The sequence below is a fragment of the Polistes dominula genome, unplaced genomic scaffold (genome assembly GCF_049000335.1).
Source record: "Polistes dominula isolate Pdom_NZ unplaced genomic scaffold, Pdom_raw_medaka contig_73, whole genome shotgun sequence".
In the NCBI taxonomy this organism is placed as follows: Eukaryota; Metazoa; Arthropoda; class Insecta; order Hymenoptera; family Vespidae; genus Polistes; species Polistes dominula.
In genome coordinates, this window is record NW_028300951.1 from 2,334,021 (window position 1) to 2,354,995 (window position 20,975).

At 28.2% G+C, this 20,975-nt stretch overlaps 5 protein-coding genes across 8 annotated transcripts in view; 3 read left to right on the forward strand and 2 right to left on the reverse strand.

The window, feature by feature from the left end:
• Positions 1 to 5,755, reverse strand: part of LOC107063959 (tubulin monoglutamylase TTLL4) — a 184,978-nt gene extending 179,223 nt beyond the window's left edge. For 2 of the 4 annotated variants that reach the window (XM_089172306.1, XM_089172302.1), the window contains exons 1-2: positions 5,350 to 5,755; positions 3,661 to 3,721 (exon numbers count right to left, since the gene is read on the reverse strand). The gene's annotated coding sequence lies outside the window, so the exon portion shown is untranslated. Of the gene's footprint in view, positions 1 to 3,660; positions 3,722 to 4,009; positions 5,323 to 5,349 lie in introns of those variants that run through there. The other 2 variants (XM_089172304.1, XM_089172305.1) reach the window with 2 other exon arrangements.
• LOC107063834 (uncharacterized) overlaps positions 1 to 8,989 on the forward strand; it is a 192,653-nt gene extending 183,664 nt beyond the window's left edge. The window contains 10 exon segments of the mRNA XM_015315954.2: positions 5,807 to 6,129; positions 6,208 to 6,303; positions 6,305 to 6,382; positions 6,523 to 6,717; positions 6,865 to 7,049; positions 7,371 to 7,491; positions 7,574 to 7,781; positions 7,889 to 8,223; positions 8,298 to 8,465; positions 8,704 to 8,989. Of these exon segments, the coding sequence (XP_015171440.2) occupies positions 6,049 to 6,129; positions 6,208 to 6,303; positions 6,305 to 6,382; positions 6,523 to 6,717; positions 6,865 to 7,049; positions 7,371 to 7,491; positions 7,574 to 7,781; positions 7,889 to 8,223; positions 8,298 to 8,465; positions 8,704 to 8,850 (1,614 nt within the window). The 5' untranslated portion in view covers positions 5,807 to 6,048 and the 3' untranslated portion in view covers positions 8,851 to 8,989.
• LOC107063961 (enhancer of split mbeta protein) lies at positions 715 to 3,250 on the forward strand. Its single transcript, XM_015316167.2, has 2 exons — positions 715 to 1,130; positions 1,266 to 3,250. The coding sequence occupies exons 1-2, from the start codon at positions 1,062 to 1,064 to the stop codon at positions 1,830 to 1,832; spliced, it is 636 nt and encodes a 211-aa protein (XP_015171653.1). The 5' UTR covers positions 715 to 1,061; the 3' UTR covers positions 1,833 to 3,250.
• Positions 8,981 to 12,863, reverse strand: LOC107063835 (IQ motif-containing protein H). Its single transcript, XM_089172311.1, is given in 8 exon segments — positions 8,981 to 9,256; positions 9,342 to 9,537; positions 9,615 to 9,870; positions 9,957 to 10,046; positions 10,049 to 11,129; positions 11,394 to 11,877; positions 11,955 to 12,380; positions 12,470 to 12,863. Coding segments are annotated over 8 exon segments (2,949 nt in total). The 5' UTR covers positions 12,631 to 12,863; the 3' UTR covers positions 8,981 to 9,001.
• A 218-nt stretch (positions 12,864 to 13,081) lies between these two features.
• LOC107064014 (dymeclin) lies at positions 13,082 to 20,775 on the forward strand. The gene is made up of 12 exons (XM_015316259.2): positions 13,082 to 13,249; positions 13,678 to 13,982; positions 14,064 to 14,267; positions 14,351 to 14,595; positions 14,686 to 14,901; positions 14,984 to 15,156; positions 15,242 to 15,367; positions 15,475 to 15,588; positions 15,694 to 15,909; positions 15,977 to 16,168; positions 16,267 to 16,383; positions 16,484 to 20,775. Exons 2-12 carry the CDS (start codon positions 13,696 to 13,698, stop codon positions 16,622 to 16,624), a joined length of 2,031 nt encoding a protein of 676 aa, XP_015171745.1. The 5' UTR covers positions 13,082 to 13,249; positions 13,678 to 13,695; the 3' UTR covers positions 16,625 to 20,775.
• The last annotated feature ends 200 nt before the right edge of the window (positions 20,776 to 20,975 follow it).

Sequence of the window (20,975 nt, forward strand, 5' to 3'; positions counted from 1 at the left end):
CATCATAGTAGTGGCGAGCTTACCACCAGCATCAGCATCGGGCGTCATTGGGAGAGGTAACGTGCCGTGTAAGTCGGTGGGATCGCGATCTCACGAGAGAGGACGCCGGACTTGTGCCCAGCACGCTTCACCGATGAGGAAGAGAAAGAGAAAGAGAAAGAAAGAGAGAGGGAGATAGCAAATCACGATAGGAAGGAGGAGAACTGGGAGAGACACTCTGCTCGAAGGAAAGAAGAAGAAGAAGAAGAAGAAGAAGAAGACAAAAAAAATACCAAGAGAGAGAGAGAGAGAAGGAGAGTCTCCTGTTTGCATGAGAAAGACAAGGACGAGTATAGTATAGTCTGGTTCTTCCGTATGAGCGTGCACGCTCGCAAAAGAGAGAGAAAGAGAGAGAAAATGCATACCATTGCGCACGAGACGAAGAACGAGGAAGGTGGTGGTAGTGGTGGTGATGGTGGTGGGGGTGGTGGAAGAGGAAAGATATAGACCGATGCGGGTAGGTGCGAGAAGGACGAAGGAACGGTGACGATGGCTTGGTGTGGGCGCGTGTCTGGCAGCTGCCGCTTACAGGTGGTGTGCTTGCTTGGGAACCAACCTCTACGGACCGTTCCCACGGAAGGCCTGGCCCCCACTACGGTCCCTACTGCCGCCCCTTTACCTCTCTTATGCAGGGGCCCGTGGCTATATAAACCGTCATCCTACCCAACAGCCACCACAATCACGCTGATCGTCCAGAAAGGTCGACATAAGAGAGACGCGTTTTAAAACGAATCCACGGATTTGCTTACTCGACTTGATTCGATTTATATATCTTGCTCTCTATCTATTACTAATTTTCCTATTATCTATCTTTATATTTTTCTATCTCTTGTATCAATAGAGATTCGACGAAACAGTGTGTTGTTTACTTGTTAATCGTTTTTATTCGATAATCAAAAACAAAAACAAACAGAGTGCATATGATACATAATATTATACATAAAATATATAGTATCATTTTATAAAGTGCTGCTAATTATTGGTGTTGTGAGAACGTTGAAAGAAGAGATAAAGGATTAACCATGGAAATGCACGAGCAAATAATCGATGGACAAGAGCAGCCCATTTCTAGGACTTATCAATACCGCAAAGTAAGTGTCCTGAATTCATCATTTTTCTTTTCACGAAAATAAAATAATCCTATAATCAATTTCTATCTATATTTATTCTATTAATTACGATTAGAAAAAACATCAGCTAATAAATTGTTATTGTTCAAATTACAGATTACAAAACCAATGTTGGAACGAAAACGTAGAGCACGTATCAATCATTGTTTGGACTTGCTGAAGGATCTCATGGTTACTGCTTCAGCTCGTGACGGTGAAAACGTAGCGAAATTGGAAAAAGCCAATATTCTCGAATTAACCGTCCGTCATCTTCACAAACTGCAACGTCAGCAACGTTTATCGGCAAATCCGGTGATCGATGCTGATCGTTTCAGAGCTGGTTACACGCATTGCGCTAACGAAGTTAGTCGTTGCTTGGCAGCAACCCCTGGCGTTGATGTAGCCCTTGGTACTAAATTAATGACACACCTTGGACACAAACTAAATTCAATGGACAAGACTGGACCGTTAACCATACACGTGGCAGCACCACAATCTTCCCCATCATCATCCAGCGAACTTAGCTCCGACGAATATTCCATGCCACTTACACCAGCTTCCAGTCAACCATCACCAGTTAGGACGGATGTCGATAAGGAAATCTCACAACAGAGTCATCATAGTTTTGCCGAAGGATTATTGAGAGTTGCTAAATCCAACGAACCAATTTGGAGACCTTGGTAAAATTAATGAAATGTTTATTATAAGAGCCCAGCCCTATTATATTCTCAACGTTGGAAAACATTGAGGAAGACTGTTGACCAATGACACTATGATCTCTCTCTCCGGTGCAAATTCGGTTGTGGTGCAATATCATCTGTGATTTCAAACGGATGATCTTCAAGTAATCGAAACAGAAATATGTAATAATTGAAGAATTTCCTCTTGGAATGGGGGAAACAAGAAAAATCTTCTTCCAATGAAGGAAGAAGAAGAAGAAGAAGAAGAGGAAGTTCAAATATTTTTAAGAAGAATACGAAATAACATATTGTCCTAACGAAGAACCAAGATCTCCAAACGAATTATCGGAGAAATAAGACAAGACTAGACTAAACTAAACGAAACGAAAGAACGACAAACTAATAGTGGAAGTCATATTCTATTTGTTTTCGTTATTTTCTCGCGTAATACGAAACAAATCTACCTGAAGACCTGAGCTTTTTATTTCGCGTTATCGATTAATACATATCAACATTTAATTAAAAAGTATTAAGGTCTCAATATATATAAATATATATATTAAAAAATAATTAATCGTAAAGTCGTAATAAACACAAAACGGTTGAAGTTTTAATTTAGATAATATCGATGGTTACATTTTTTTCTATTATTTGTTTAATACTTTTATCGAAATATACATATCTTGTTTAATTAGTCACGAATTTCTTCACGAGAGAATAATTGAAGATAAAGAGTTTTTTTTTTTTTTATTTAAAAAATTGATATTAAATAAGATATCATCGTTGCCTTATAGTTTTATTGATTTTGAATAATCAAAAAAAAAAAAAGAAAAAAAATGTTGGGATAAAACATAATTAAGAATACAACTCGTGATGAAAACGTTTATTGTACATATATATGCGTTTCCTCCTCCGTCGAAATGAAAGAGATCATCTTTTAATCTTTTAATTAGATTTTTTTGTTTATCTTTGTTAAAACACATTCGTGACTGGTATTTCTTTTTCATACGAAACAATTTGTTTAAATATCTCATATAAAAATATGAAATATAATAGCATCATATTATCAGATTTCAAAAAAAATGTAACAAGTTTAACAAGAAATTATAATTAAAAAAAAAAAAAAAAGAATAATTAACAATAAAAAAAAGAACAAAACGAACAAATAACAAATAAACAATTAATTTATGTAATATTTAATAACGTAAGATAAGAAATGCCGGTATTATCGAATGTGTTAAAATGATATCATTCGCGAAATGTGCATGTTAAATTTTAAGTAAAAGTAAAAGAAACAAAAAACAAAAAAAAGAAAGATGTCGCCATAAGACGTTTGAGAGGAGGATATTGTGATAGAGAAACGTGTACCTGTGATATTTACTCTAGTAGAATTAATAAAATGATACTAAAGTTTTATTAAAACATGTTTCAATGACTATTCAACATTTATAAATGATATAAATACTGCATTTCATAAACCTTTATCCTTTTTCCTTATCACGTGATCGTTTGTAATAATATGGCGTCCGTTTCGTAACCATAGCTCATTAGAATTACTTTTCTTCTTTTTTTCCTCAATTCTTATTTCTTCTTTTACAAGAAGAAAAATAAGGTTGAAAAATGAAAATTCAAATTAACGAAAAGAAAATAAATATGCTCGATCGGATTGATATATATATATATATATATATATATATATATATATATATATATATTTTTTTAAATGTATAAAAAATACGTGCGTAATGTGCATGCAATTATCAGAAAGAACAAGGATAATAAAAATGCGTAATCGAGAAAGAGTGACATTGATTATAATGTTGATTACTTACTCTACGACACTTCTTCTATCATGGAATCCGGGTGATTCATTCCTTATCGTTTCCCCCGCTTCTGAAATGATATAGAACACCACTTAGTATGCGTGTATGAAATAGAAACTCTGTTGGCGCCGGAGTGCAAGAGCGGCGTAACGCACGTAAACACATAACCTTGAAATGAAATATGCTGCTGCATAAATCTTTCAAGATCGATATTGACGTTAGATAATAAATAAAGGAAAGAAAAAGAAAAGTAAAAAAAAAAAAAAAAAAAGAGAAAAATCAAAGGGTAGGATATCTAACCTCGAAACACTTTCACACGTGGGAAAATAAAGAAGATGAAAAACATGAAAGGATGAACCTCTTTTCGTTGATCCGATCGAAAGTTTATGATTGATGACACACGATCGTTCAAAGTAAGCACCTTTAACTAACTGAACGAAACATCTAAACGATCGATCTAATAAAATCCTATCCGTTATTTATTAGCGTACGATGATAACTACTCCTTCTATCAAATAAATACATAAGACACACGATATCTATGTTTAGAACACACTCTCTCACTCTCTCTCGCATTACAATAGGCCATTGGCGATTTGCCAAGAAGACGAAACATCAATTTCAACCATCCAATTTGAAACCTGCTTCTAGGTATTGTTAGGGGGAGAACTGGGCCAATGAAAAACGTTTATTCGTTTGGTATGCGCGATATAAAATACGCGGGATGTGACCCAACTTATTTTTTATTGCGATAAGTTGCAACGTTTGAATAATCAAGAAAAATAAAAGACAAAAATGAAAAAGATAAAGATTAAAATGAATATGACAATGACGATGATGATGATGATGATGATGATGATGATGATGATGATGATGACGCTGCTGCTACTGAAGAAAAAGAAGTAAGAGGAGAAGAAATATGAGAAGGATTCAAATAACACATCAGCAGCAGCAACACAAGTAGCTGCAGTTTAACAATGTATTAGTGCATCGGTAGGCTGATTTAACCCACGATGCGGCGCTAACCTCGTTAAAATTCGCGAACACTCGTTAACGCCGAACGTAGAACCTTAGAGAGGCGATAAGTTATTGATTCGTTGTTAACCGGTCGAACAAGTCAAAGATCCGACCAATGAGACGTCTGCGAGACGTGACTTCAAACGCGCCACGCGCCTTCTCTTTCTTTCTTTCTTATTTCTCGTTTTCTATCTTTTTTTTCTATCTTACTCTTACCTTTCTTTCACTCTCCCCACTCTTACTCGCAATCTTTCTCTTTCTCTCACGTTCTATCCCTTTTTTTCTTCTTCTTTCTCTCTTTCTCTAATACACGCGCGCGCCAAGTAACTCAAGCGAATAGAGACGATTTAGGTTAGCATCATCGGCACTAAAACAACTCCACGTCTTATGTACTTTCTTAGACACGATCGCGACACAAATAACGTCCCTGACGAAAACCGATCGGATCTGGTTGTCTATTCGCAAATAATAGATCATCGTGCGTCGACCTCTCCTACATTCTTTTTCGTTGAATGCGCGGCAAACAACACGAGCGCCCTTCAAGGTTAAATCGTCGATCGAAAAGCGATCGTCAGTCACATACACGCATCAACGTGTACGCACAGTGAGACACACGGCCTATCATAAACTTTAGATATAAATACTACGTACATGCTAACATAAATAATCCAATAATCTTACCAGCTTCGATAACACTCTCTTTATCCTTCCCAAACGATTCACAAACCTACACGTTGCCCGTTAAAAAGCGGGAAACTATTGGATCACGATTTACTCTTATAACACGTGCTAGTACTACAGGTGCACGGTTGCGCTTCGCAGCCATCTTGCGGTAGATCATGAAAACGCTACTTGGTCGTGTCGGTAAAGTAGATTTACCGATGATAATTTTAATCAAGTTAGGAATACATTTTTTGTAAATAAATAAAATATTATTACAGAATACATATACCATAATATATTTTCAACTATAATTGAATATTATTTGTCATGAGTGTTCGATATTCAATCGATCTCAATTTGTTATTTATTTTATATCTATATTAATAATAATAATATTTACTGGATCTGTGAAATAAAAAAACTTTTTTAGAATTTTACAAATATCAAACGAGTTAGAGAATATTTTTTTTTTCAGATAAACCATATATTGATCGTATTTGTTTGGTTTCCATCGAGTTTCCATATCAACCGATCAAACATGCAAGATTGCAATACGTTGCACTGTGCATGGATCACAGTTACATAAACACAGTTTTTTTTTATACGTATATATATATATATATTTGCATATAACACACAATTACAATATTAAAAAAAAAGATTATTATATTTCAAATTATATATATATAAATAGATAGATATTATTTATTATAAAAAATGGTTCGAAGACAAGTAATTCAAGCGAATATGTATTCAACATATCACTTGAAGCCTGGACAAACGTTAGAAAATACTAAAGTAAGCTGCTTCTTTCTTAAATAAACTTGACGAGGAGAGTCTGTTACGTATTAAATAACTTAACAACATTGTACACAGATATCCGAGAGGAAACTGGCATTGATAGCCTCTGAAAGCGCTTTTCAACGCTTCGTTGATTACGTTAATCAGCCACAAAGATTGGCCGAAGAAAGGGGAAGTAGCAAAAGCGAAATTGAATGCTATTAAGAAGGCAACTTATGAAATGTCTAAGACATGGGACAATACTGTTGAGGTATTATATATTTTATGAAGTTTTTTATTTTTTTTTTTTTTTTTTTTAGTTAAAATAAATAAAACAGTATTTCTCAACTTTTAATTCCTGGGTTTTGATAAGGTGTGAATAATATTGTAATTATAGTTTTTTGTTTACAGAATATCAAAAGAAGAAGAAAAGAGGAACTGTTGAATAAACGGAAGATAGAAGAAGAGAAAAGAAAAGAATTTGTTAAAGAAATGACAGCAAAAAATGCTGCTGAACGTGCAGAAATAGTACGACAAGCACGAACTTTACTTCTTTATAAACAACCACAATGCAGACGGATCAATAGAGCAATGCTCGTATCGGAGGTATATTATAAAAAGAGTTTTGCAAAAAAAAAAAAAAAAAATGAGACTCAACATTTCAGGTTGCTTTATAATTTTAGTCTATAATTTAATAAAAAAAAAAAAAAACAAGCAAAAGAAATAAATCAATATTTTGTTAATTATTTTTAGTGTCTAAGAGAATTAAATGCTCAAGTTGAATTTCAAAAAACTATTAAACAAATGGATGATCAACAAGAAAATGAATACGTTGAATCGATTAAAAAAGATGTCGAAAAATATGAGCAAGAAGAAAAGAAAAAAATCGAAGAACGTAAGATGAAAATTGAAATGTATGCTATGAAATTAAAGAATCAGTAAGTTTGTTTTTTTCTCTTTTTTTGAATTTATTAACACTTTAATGGCCGCTCACACAACATGTGTGTGTATGTGTGTGATAGCCGGAACAACCGTTATTCGCCGTTATTTATTTATAACTTTTTATATTTATAATTACATAAAATTAAATGTTGTTTTATGTTAATTTTGTCGTGAATTTTATCAAATCTTTTTTTTAAATGAATTCTTCAAAAATATTATCGACGATGTTTGACTGCGTAGACGTGCGGCCATTAAAGTGTTAATTCAAAAATTACATCGAAATGTATATTATTTGTTCTTTTATGTGTGTTTTCAAGGATTGATGAAAATGCAAAAATACGAGAGATTGAAAAAAATCAAGAATTCAAGATAGAAATACAAGATCGATTAAATATTAATAGAGATTTACAAATTATGAAAGAATCACAGGCTAAAGAAGTAAGCTCATTATTAAAAAAAATATCAATATTCATATTAATAAAATAAAATTACTATAAATAATAAGACAAATTCTTTATAGGAATTGAAAAGGAAGAAAGAATTGCAAAAAGATTTTTTAAAATCGATCGATGAGAAGAAACGTGCCGAACTCGAATCAAAACGTAAAGAAAAATTCGAAGATTTGGCTATCGATATATACAACAGATCTAAATCTCGAATAAAAAAGATGTTGAAAGAAAGGGCACAAAAGGAAAAACAATCTAGAGAACAGAGAGCAAATTTTATTGGTAAAAAAAAAAACAAAAAACAAAAAATAAACAATAAAATAATTATACGAAACTTACATGAAACAAACAACATGTTAATTGTAATTTTTCCATGATTGGAATTGCAGGTGAAAAATTTGCTACTCTCATGGATTCCACTGGTAAAATTGAGAAAGAAAAAGTAAATTTTGCTAAAGCTGTTGACGAGATAGAAAAAAATGCTATTGAAAGATACAAAACTAGAAAAGATTACGAGATTGCTATGAGAGCTGTTAGAATCGAAGATAAACGTAATGACGATGCTGTTAAGATAAAATTACAAAAAGATGAAAAAGATATGCAAACTTGGGAAACATTGCAAAGATTTAAAAGAGACGAATATAATAAACAAGTGGAATTAAATGATCGAATTGAGGAACGAAATAGAAAAATCAATTATGCTCGTGATTTGAAAAAACATATGGTATAAGAAATATTTCTAATTCAATATATTAAGAATTGGTTGTATTTTTTTTTTTTTTGTTTGTTTTTAAATAGGAATTACAAAAAGAGGAACGTGAATATCAAAATCGTATTGATGACGATTTTAATGAGATGAAAGGTGCTATTAAACAAGACAACGAAAGAGTTTTGTCTTACAGTCAACAAGCTTTAGAAGAATCTAAAGGAGTTAGACCACTTTATCCTATTTTAAAAGCTATCCAGGTATTAATTTGTTATTAATTATTATTTTTAAATGCATGTACTAGAATCTGATGTGTGAAATTTAAAAAAAAATAAAAACCAAATTTATCTTGCAATGTTTCTTTTTATATGTTCATATAATTTAATTTCTACAAAAAAAAAAAAAAAAAAATATGTTAACGTAATCAAAACTTTTAGTCACATATCAGGTTCTGTTAAATCTGTTGAATACAATTCAACTGAAATTATTTATTAACAGGAATGTAAAGAAGAAATTGGTTTGATAAAACCGAAATTAATAAAACCAATTTCACCGAAAAAATTCAAACGAATTCGTGGAATACGTCGTGGACCTTGTACGAAAATCGTAGAAGAAAATAAAATTCATTATATGTCCGACGTATAATTTTATGAAATATTAAATTAAATTTAATAATCTTTTTTACTCATTTATATTTTTCGTATTATTATATTTTTATCGTGAAAAAAAAAAATAATATTTTACTTTTCGTTTAAATAATAATACGATTAACATATCTGGATAAGCTTTTATTTTATTACTTGCACGGATCACGAGATAAATCGTGATAATTTAATGCAAATTTTTCAAAAAATTCAACAATGTTAGACATATTCGTTTTGGATTTTCTTTTGGTTGATAAAGCTTGAGATAATTTTTTTAAAATATTACACGTCTTTAATAATGTCATATTCATGTTGGGTGTAACTATTGTCATGGTGCCAGTATCTTTAATTTCGCTATCGTGTAAAATAAAATGATAACCTTCTTTTTTTGTAGCTTCGTATATAATCTAAAAAAAGAATTAAATTATTATTATTATTATTATTATATATATACATATTTTATATAAATTAATTATATTATATATTATATACTCCAATATCTTCCATAAGAATTTTTAATTTAGCCCAAGTATAATTAGGTAAATTTTCATGATACAAATCACAGATTATTATTGCAGTTCTTTCAGTAATTTCATCCCATTCCGTATCGTTTATTGACGTATTTGTAATTCTTTTTTTATAATATTGTTGCGTAACGACATTAGCATTAAATGTATCTGTCGTTGAACTATTTAATTAATCAAATTATTAATAATGAATAAATATTATAATTAACGTAAATAATATTTTGAAATGTAATCGTACTTGTAACCACCATCGATAACAAATTTCATCCAATCAATGTATTGTTGTAAATGAGAATAATAAGGATTTACATCGAGTAATAAAACGTTCATGTTTTCATCATGATTATCAAAATAACAATAACAATCTACTGTTAAATATCCAAAATATCCAAGTTGTTGCAATTTATATGCAACTTTATTTACACTTGGATTTAAAATCTCTATATTTATCGAAGTTTGTGGTAACATATAAGCAAACGATGAAAAGCTAACATCTATAAGAATAAAAAATTATATAAATATTAATATTTCAAAAACAAAACAAAAAATAAAAGAATTGTTTTATTTATAATAAAAATACCTAATGGTATTTTATTCGAAGTACCAATCAATTTGACCGGTTTCATGGTGTTCTTATTTGGAACAAAATATGACAAAGTAATAATACTTGATTTTTTTCCTTTGGTACAGCTTGTAACAAACATCCAAATTTTTGTACGTGATCGTAAAAATCTTTCCAGGAACGATAATAAACATCGTTAAAATATGTTACAATGGAAAGGACTTTTGTTAAATGAATTAACAATGCATTTAAATAATCTTCACGTACATGAGAATTAGTTAACCATTCGTTGCCATAACGTTTTCTTGTTTCCCTAATCGCAGGCATGAATGGTATACTAATGTGATTGATCAAAAATATACCACAGTGCTTAGTCTGTAAACCAAAATTCACTTTGATCAACCATAAACAAATATCGGTGTTTAATAGGATTAATTCGGCTAGTTTGGAACAAAGCGTCGAATATTCTCGTATATCTTTAGAATGTGCTGGCTGTGGCAAACCAAGATCATCTATTATCTCACACATTCTTGATAGATTTAATAATTTTTGTTGCAATAACATATCCGGTCCTAACAATGGTACACCTAAATTGTCCGATATTCTAACATCACATTCATCGATAATCCATGGTAAAATGTATGCTGATTTTCCATTGATTTTATTTCTAATAGCAACCAAAGTATCCTCTGAACAATGTAAAATCCTGGATACGTTCATGTGAGTACGTTCAAGTGTTTTAGCTTGTGAAAGGGGAAGAAATGTTATACGATTCCCTGTACGTTCTTGTGAAATTACTGAATCGATTATGTCAACGTACATAGATAGAAAATCTTGTGTAACTTCAATAGGTAAAATATAAATCATTTCAGACATTGGATTACGTAAAAAGGATAATCTCAAACTCATTGTATGTTGATAAATAGCAAGCATTTGTGGAGTAAACGTTCGACGAATATCAACGGGATAACCAATCGATGGTAAATGAATAATTACGTGTGGTTGTCTTATTAAATCGTTAAATTCGTCCATAAATTTTTCATTAAGTTTTCGAACTACTTTCAACGATGATAACATCTTTTCCAAATATGTAGTTTGCACCTTACGTTTGTTTCTAATCGATAACCATTTGTACCATAATACGCTAGCTGCTATATAAAGACGATATGATTCCTTTAATTGTTTACGAAGCTACAAATTGTAAAAATAATTTATTAAAATTATATAATAAATAATGTAATTATTATACTATTAAATTAATGCCAAAATAATTGTAATTTCTACTATTTTAAATGTAGTGTTGGGTTTTCTAGTTATTTAGTTATGTTCAATTTAATACAATCATGAAAAAATAAAAAGCAAATTAAATGTTTTTCAACGTTAATCATTTAATGTGTATTTTTAAATATAATATATTTAAAGTGTTGATTATTTTTGCATTAATCTAATAATTACCAAATAACCACGCCAACAAGACTGAATCAAAATGGCGGCTATTTTCTCTTTGTCGACAGTTTTTAATTGTGGTTTCCAACTTGTCAACCAAGGTCCTTCCTCGTCAACATTTTGCAATAAAGAAAACAGATCTTTCTTCGACAATTCAAAATGTATTCCACATTTAGGTATGGATAATAGAAAATTATAAACCCTTAATGGATCCAAATGAAGGGAATATATCCGTCGTTTCTTCAATAATTTTTCTATTTGCGGTGACACAACAAAATACCATTTAGATCTAAGTTGATTACCATTAATATCAAGAACAGTAGACCATCCTTCGTTTTTTATTAATTCTCCATTGATATATTTTAAACTATGAATTTGTAATAAATTGATTTTATTTGAATCAATTGACGAATTGTTGTATTTTCTAAGAATTTGAATATAACTTTTATTCGTCGGTAAAATTGCATTGTCCATTTCTATTTGTTGACACATTCTATTATCAATAATAAATATATTTTTATATAACAATTGTTTATACGCAATTACTGAAAAAATTTCAATATGACATACGGTTTTGTTTCGTCGTTGACCAAAGTGAAAACTTTTCTTCGTAAATCCATTAAATCTTGTTTCAATTTTAAATCGGTATCGTCAAATTTCGTTACTACGTAATCCAATTTTTCTGATTTAATCGTTTCATCGTCAACAATTGATTCAGGTATATTTTTCCACATACAATGACAACGTTCAATAAAAATATCTTTGTCATTTTTTAATAAAACATTTTTATACTCATCGTACATTTTTTTAACATTTTTTGAAAATTTATCCGACAATGGTTCGGATTTCGATTTATTTTCTAATAATAAATCTAATTTCATTTCTACCCAAAATTTATTGCAATCTTCTTCGATAGATATCAATTCATTTTGTACATCGTCATAAAGTTTTCGTAATGTTTTTAATTCTATCGGTTCGTCCTTATCGTTTTGTTTACTGATAGACGAAATATACAGGATTTTTATGTAAAATTTATTTAAAAAAGAAAAAGTATTAGAATCTTACCTGAATTATAACAAACTTACTTAATAATTTCGACGATCTCCTTCTTTCGACGTAACAAATAATTCCTCAAATGAAAACTCTGCTTCTGTATACCGATAATATTATCTTTTATTAACTTTTCGTATTGCAAATATAAATCTTGACATTTAATTTTTTCTAAAAAGAAATTATCGCGATACATGTTTTCCTTCGAAATAAAATCAACTGAAGATAACCGTTTGTCTTTGAAACGCGGGAAAAATGAATTCTCGTTAAATATGGCGGTTTTTTTGAAATTAATATAAATTTTTTAAATACACACGTCATTAAATTTTCTACAAAATTATGAATATATACGTGTAATTAATTAATATTATATAATTGATTTGTTAATTAACAAAATTAGATTAAATTTAATATATTAGAATTATTAATTTGATAATTTGTTATTAACAATTATCAAATAAAAATATGCATATTCAATAAGATCTTACTTTTATAATCTCTTGCTACGTGCTGCCATAAATCGAAAAATGCATCGTATTGAACTAATCGATATATTAATCGATAGTGTACATATAATAATTTAAATAACAATTATATTGCATGTGAATAATATTAAAAAGTGACAAAAAAATATTTAAATGTATATAATATATCTATACAGTAGTCGATTTTAACGGTAACAGCGCAGTGCCCTATAAGATCACGGTACTTAAACATTCACAGTGAAAAATATTCCTTTCAGGTGTTATGTACGAATCAATTGCTTTCTTTTTCTAATTTAGTAAGTGCCGATTATTTCTCGGATTATTTAACACGTAAGTCACATTAATTTAATCATCTCGATTATTCATTTAATAATAATAATAAATATTTTCATAAATTACGTTTTATGTAAAATATTAGTGATAGTTTTTCTTGTATTCCGTATACGGTATAAAATGAGGTTATCTTCCGGATTTGCTGTCATACATTTAACTTCGTTTACATCACATCACTAGTGTTTTTAATTTATATATATTTATACATATACATGTTTAATAATGTCAACGTTATATTTTATACTGACTTAATGAAATATTACTTGTTTTATTTGTACCAAATTTCGTAGTTCTATGATTATTATTTTTATAGGTTATATCAAACTTCTGTCAAAGTTGACTTTCTAATTATCTTTACTTTATCTAATGAATTATAAACGAGATATTTGTTTTAATATTGATAATATTAAAATGTATATATACAGAATTAAGAAGATACAGCAATGGGTATAACACCAAGTCGTTATGAAGATTTTTCAAAAAATGAACATTTGGAAAAGTTTTGTGGAAAACAACCAATACCTCCAAATGATGCATTTTGGAGTTCGTTCTTATCTTACAATATGCGACCACCAATAACAAGGAATGATCAAATAGAACTTGACTCGCAATTAGATATCGCTTGTCAACAATTATTGAATAATAATCCAACAACAGGAAATTTTGGTAGCTTGATACAAGTTACACTTATACGTATAAGCGAGTTACTTGCACCTGTACAAAATCAGAAGTAAGTAAATAATGTTATTACTTTCTTTTTTATATAGATATTATCATAGAAACAATTAAAATAAAAATATTTTGTTTACAGCATAGTATCCGCATGGCAAACATATAATGCATTATTTGCTGTAAGATGTTTTTTAAAATATCTCGTTGAAACTGTCGGTGAAGAGGAAATGATAAAACATATAGAAGCAACTGGAGTATCTGCAGGAACACAGTCAACATCTTCGTATAGATTGGAAGATCTTTTTGAATCATTATTAGAACTTATAACAGATTTACCTTTATGGTAAGTATTAACAAAAAAATGTTCAAATTAAATCTCACTTTTAAATTACTTGTAATAATATAATATATTTTCTCTGTATACAGTGAATTTACATATATCGTTCATTTGGAAGCAATAAATTGTCTTCTTGTACTTCTTTCCGTACAATTATTTTCTCAAACTGCTGCGGAATACAGTCCTGTTTACAGAATAGCAATGCATGCTCAAAGTAGCGAACATGCACCAACTTTGGTATGTACATTATTACATAACTTTGTACAACAACAACATGCACCGGCAGGATTATTTTCACAACAACCAGGTGGTAGTATAGTTTTCAGTATAGCTGGTAAGTTAATGTATATAAAATATCTATATGTATATATATGATATTTGTTAAATGTTTTATAATGTTTCAAAATGTAATCAATTTTTTCAGCTGGATTGTGGAATGTAATTACAATGGGCATGGGTCATAGTTCGAAGAACGTACAAATATTAAGCAATGGTGCAACGGAAGAAGAAGAAAAGAAACGAGATACAGAAACCCCTCTTGCTAGTCAATCTTTATTATTGTTATTAGTTTTAACAAATCATTGTACTGCAACACAAAATCCTTATAGAAATGCACTTTTCACATTTACAGATATGCAAGGTAAATATTTTTTAATAAAAATAATTAGATAGTAATAAAATATTTAATTGAAACTATTAAAACGTATATTAATTATTTATAGATGACTATACTCAAATAGATGGATTTGCATTTAGATTTAATTTAAATAAATTATATAGTACAATCTGTAAAATACAAAATACCGATGAAGTCACGTTACTACTGTATATGTTATTGCATAGAAATCAAAATGTGAAACACGACATAATGAGAAGATCAGATATACATTTATTGGTAATAATTTAAAATCATATATATAAATAAGGCAATACATTGAAAAAATGTATATATCATATTAATATAAAATTATTTTGTCTAGGTAACACCAATATTACAAATACTGTATCATGCACCAAATAATACATCTCATCATATTTATATGTCACTTATAATTCTTTTAATCTTGAGCGAAGATGAAACATTCAATAAAAGAATACACGAAATTGTAAGTTCTAAAATCAAATTATTTTCTACGTATGTAATTATGTATATTTCATTTTTAAACTGTTTGTGTATACAATTTCAAAATATAATTGATATTATACTTTACAGATGCTGAAAGGTATAACTTGGTATACTGAAAGATCTATAAGTGAAATATCATTAGGTGGATTACTTATTCTTGTTGTTATAAGGACAATACAATACAACATGTTTAAAATGAGGGTATTTATATATATATATGCACATATATACATATAAGTGCACAATTTAATTGTATTTATTTGATAATAATATTTTCAATTAACAAATATCTTATTATACTGTTAGGATAAATATTTGCATACAAATTGTTTAGCTGCCTTAGCTAATATGTCTGCACAGTTTATGTCATTACATCCTTACGTTAGTCAAAGATTATTAAGTTTATTCGAAACAGTAGCAAGAAAGCATGCAAGATTGGAAGCAAAAATAAAAGCATTATCTACTGTTTCAACTGAAAATACAACAATCAATGTTAATGGGACCGTATCCAATGCAGATTTAGTAAGTAATTAATATTAGTAAGTAATAATTAATAACAAAACATATATCTATTTATATTTTCCAACAGGTACAAGATTTGACCATATTGGAAGAAGTTCTTAGGATGGTACTCGAAATTATAAATAGTTGTCTGACACACAGACTTGCAGAGAATCCAAATTTAATTTATACTCTTTTATACACATTCTGCGAAAAGGATATTTTTGAACCGTTTAGATTACATTCTGCGTTTCAAGATATCGTGCAAAATATTGATCCTGTAAGTTCATATAAAACAATCTATTTATAATAATGATTTATGTTTTTTTTTTTAAATAATAATAATAATAATAACAATTTATAATATTCTTTTTTAAGGTTATAGATTTCTTTTCATATAAGTTAGAACGAAGGGATCAGTCTCAATTAGGTGTCAGTCAGGTATTAGCTATAATACAGGAAGGTGTTACAGAATGGCCTCGTGATCGTTTAAGAGTACGTACAAAAAATATTACTCTCCAAGATGTTTCTTCCATTTATATAATTTTAAATATACATTATTGTTATTATTATTATTATTATTATATTCTTTTAGAAATTTCCAGAACTGAAATTTAAATATGTTGAAGAAGAACAACCAGAAGAATTCTTTATTCCTTATGTATGGAGTATTGTTTGTCAAGGAGCATTATTACATTGGAGTGCTGAAAATATTAAATTACAAGCTAGTATTTAAATTTGTCTATAAACAAATTAATTCAATATGAATTATAACAAAAGAAATAGAAGAAGAAAAAGGATGAAAAGGATACTATGCTAATATACTAAAATTAAAACAAAAACGAAAATATATAAATATATAATCTATATTAACAAATGTCTAAAGTTTATGTGTATGTTTGTGTTTATATGACAGAACAGTGAAATAGAATAGTTTGGATTTAAACTTTACGCTTGGCCACGTTCAACTTCATTTTTGTCATTTTTTTTATATTTTTTAAATATACAATTATTTTTGAATTCTCATTTTCTTTCGGGTGGCCCCTTTACAGCTATCCTAAACTTTCACTTTCTGTCTTGTCAAATAATTGAGACTAATATCTGATGATGACAGATTGAATATACAAACATACATATAGATAATATGAATCATTTATCAATATAGATTTTCATCAAAGTGAAACGAAAAAAATGTGGTTTTAATGAATTGAAAATAATAACACCGAATCGTTCAAATTTACGAAGAAAGGAAGTAATAGATTTTATAAAGAAAAAAAAAATAATAATAATATGAAATTCTTTGAATACAGAAATCATATCTATCCTAGTCTTTAAACTAACGGCTGTATTTGTTTATTATATACGATTCAAAGAATGATTATCTTTGTTTCATCGAGATTGGAACAATGTTAAGTAAACTTTTAATGAGATGACAAAATTGACATAGACGTCTATATGCAATTTTATTTGAATGCTTTAAATTGCCTAGGTATACGAGTAATATATATATATATATAGATTTTTTCAATATTTAGCGAATAAATTATACTTAATTAAAAATATTCATTAAAAATAAAAAAGACAAAAGAACTTTAACCCTTTGATTGTGAAATGCTCTAAAAATGAAAGCACTTTGCTTGAGCAGTACACTGTTCGCAGTTATGATTGTTGTCAAAGGGTTAAGGAAAGTTAAATAAAACAACCATTATTTGGTTATTGTATATATATATACTGAAAAATTGAAATTTTGAAAAATATCTTCCTACTTTTAGTTAAACTAAATATTATCACTCTGATAAAAATTTGAATATATGCATATATATATATATATAGTAGAAGTGGGAATACTATTTATAGGAATAATTTCTTTTTTAATATATTAATATATTAATTCGTTTAAATATATTACGTTGAACACATCGAACGAAATGTGATCTATAGGATATAAAATCTATATAATATAACACTTAACATCTTTATTACATACCTTTATTACATATGCGCATTGACATTCATGGCAGTTGGTAGTAGAGCTTTGTGTATTGCAGCTGGTATAACAATGTAGTACAATTTAATCTTTGAAAATTGAAGCATAACACACTTTTTATTATTTTCAAAAAATTATTTAACTTATTAGAAACAAATGTAACTTTAACAAGATACATTATGTTAAATATTTATCAATAAGTATATACCTATTTAATATATATATATATATATATAAAAACAAAATGAATTTAAGTCAACACAATACTTTTTTTTTTTGCATCTTATTATTTAAAACATAAATACAAACTCTTGAGAAAATTAATTATGAAAGAAATGAAAAAATCAAGAACGTTCATATTTCAAAATTAATAATATCGCAAGATATATATATATATATCAATCTTTATAATTGTTTTTATAAAACAATTCTAAAATCTATCATATACGTATGGTATGTGCATGTAAGTACATCAAATAGATTTTTCAGACACTTGTCATTGTAAATATACTTACTTTAAAATGCGCGCAAGTGAGAGCTCCTTATTTATATATATATAAACACACATACGTATTTAATGAATTATTTAATTAAAACAGCAATATATATTGCTTTTAATATAACACTGCATTTGTATAGGTACATGGTATATGCTATCCATGTTCAAATATAAATGTAAGTTAACATATATATATATGAAATAAAAAGTTCTGATATTTATATACAGAATTATGTGTGTGGAATGTTGTTTCAATAATATATATATATATATATATATCCCAGGTATATATATTTTCATTTAAAAATTAAACATTCTTATACATATATTATAATATAAAATAAGAAGACGGAGTAGATAAGTACATCGTTTAATATTAACAATATAAAAGAAGGAAATATATATGACAAAGAAAGAAAAGAAAAAAAAGAAATAGAAAAAAAAATTGTATAAAAATGAGAAATAATTTTGCTTTTTCTGCTTTTTATATAGAAACACATTCTAACTGATATTTTTCGAATGTACATCTTTATTAAACAAATACAGTTGACGTCTTAATATTATTTATATATATATACATATATAATATATATATATATATATATATAGATATTATATATATATATATATAATATATATACATATATATTATGTCGATATAGATCGTATTTCATTTTCCTAGCCTGTGCAGCGTATATATGCGACCGCGCGCGTGTGTACGTGTGTCATATACTATTGCTAAACATCTCTTTTATTTATTTATTTATTTAATTTAATTTTATTTATTTATTTATTATTTTCATTTTATTATTTGAGAACGATTTTTTCATGTGTTTTGTTCCGTTTTTTTTTTTTTTTTTTTATTTTATTCTGTTTTGGGAGAATAACAATTGTTAATTTGACGTTTGTGTGCGTCGCGTGCAGACGCGCCGAGTAACTCAGTGTGTCGTAGTATAATCATAAAAAATGAAAATGAAAATTTGATATTTTAATAATAAACATTGCCTCTCTCCTTAGCCATATGTCTTCACACACACACGTTACGTAATTAGAAACGTGATTTAGCGCGTAGATAATAGTTAATCGTTATCCATAATAATTAAATTCCTTATAGCTGTGTTTATTCTATTATAATAATCGTTACTTAATCTTATTAGTTAACACACAATCAATTTGCGATGGGAGGGAATTTAATCGGCCCGTAATAATAATCAAATTACGGTGCCTATAATATTCTATTCTTTTTTTCACGGTAGCTGATTAATTATTAATTATATTCATTTATATGACAACGTCGCCTCTCTCTCTCTCTCTCTCTCTCTCTCGCTCTCTCGCTCTCTTTTGGATAATCTCGATATTCCTTCTCTCTCATTACTCTTTTTATTTTATTTTAATCATTATTTTAGTTTAGTTTATTGTTATAATTATTATTATTATTATTATTATTTATTTATTTTATTTTTATATTTATTTATTTTATTATTTTTCTTCTTTTTGAAATCTCTGAAATATCGTTACTATGTTGATAATCGTGTGAAAGGACGCGGCGTGTCATTTTGCGCATATTTTTTTTTTCTCTTTTTATCATATATATCTGGTTGGGTTTTTTTTCTCCACATTTTCTTTTCCCTTCTTTTTTTTTTTGTAATTTTTCTCTTTTTTTTTTCTCTTTTTTTTTTCTTTTTCTTTTTAAATTAGTCACGTAACTTTTTCTTTTGTAAATGTGTTTAAACGTGTAATGAATGTATGTATAGAATGTATGTATGTATGTATAGCATGTATGTATGTACGTAAAGAGTTGTGCAATTTTTTTTTAATCTTAAACCAGAAATGATATCTCCAGTTTCGAGTGACATTCTTAGTACAGATAATAAGTAATGATTTTTTAATTTTATTCGCAAAGAAATCATCAATATTTTGTGTTCACGTATATATATATATATATATGTATATATGTAACGTGTGTTCATTTATTTGTATCTGTCGTGTTAGAAAATTTTCTTTTTTTCTTTTTTTGGTCACAAATTACACATCCTGATCCATAATCACGCGTAAAATTGAAAATATCCGGGACAACCATTGAGGTACCATTACGTGTATTTAAGCATTATAGAGAATATGTTCAAATATATACGTAAACATACATACATGAGAGAGTGCATGTGCATATGTGTACGTACATGTTTATAGCTGCCTACAAAATACAATGGTACGTTTTTTTTTTTTATAAATTCATACCTCTCTCTCTCTCTCTCTTTCTATTTCTTTCTTTACTTTTCACTTTATCTGATTCTTTTTTTTTCATTTTGTTTAATATCTTCATCATCATCATCATCATCATATCATCATAATCATTATCATCATCATCATTATCATTATCATTTGCAAACGGTGTAGATATATCTTCATATGTGTGTATATATTTATATATATATTTATTTATTTTTATATATATATATATAATATATATATATTTATATTATTATAGTATAATCTAGTCGATTTTCATTTGTTCTTCTTCATAGTTTCTCCATTTTCCATCATACAATTAATAATTAAGTACATCATTCAAAGTAGGTTGCATACACGCGCCATTTTTTC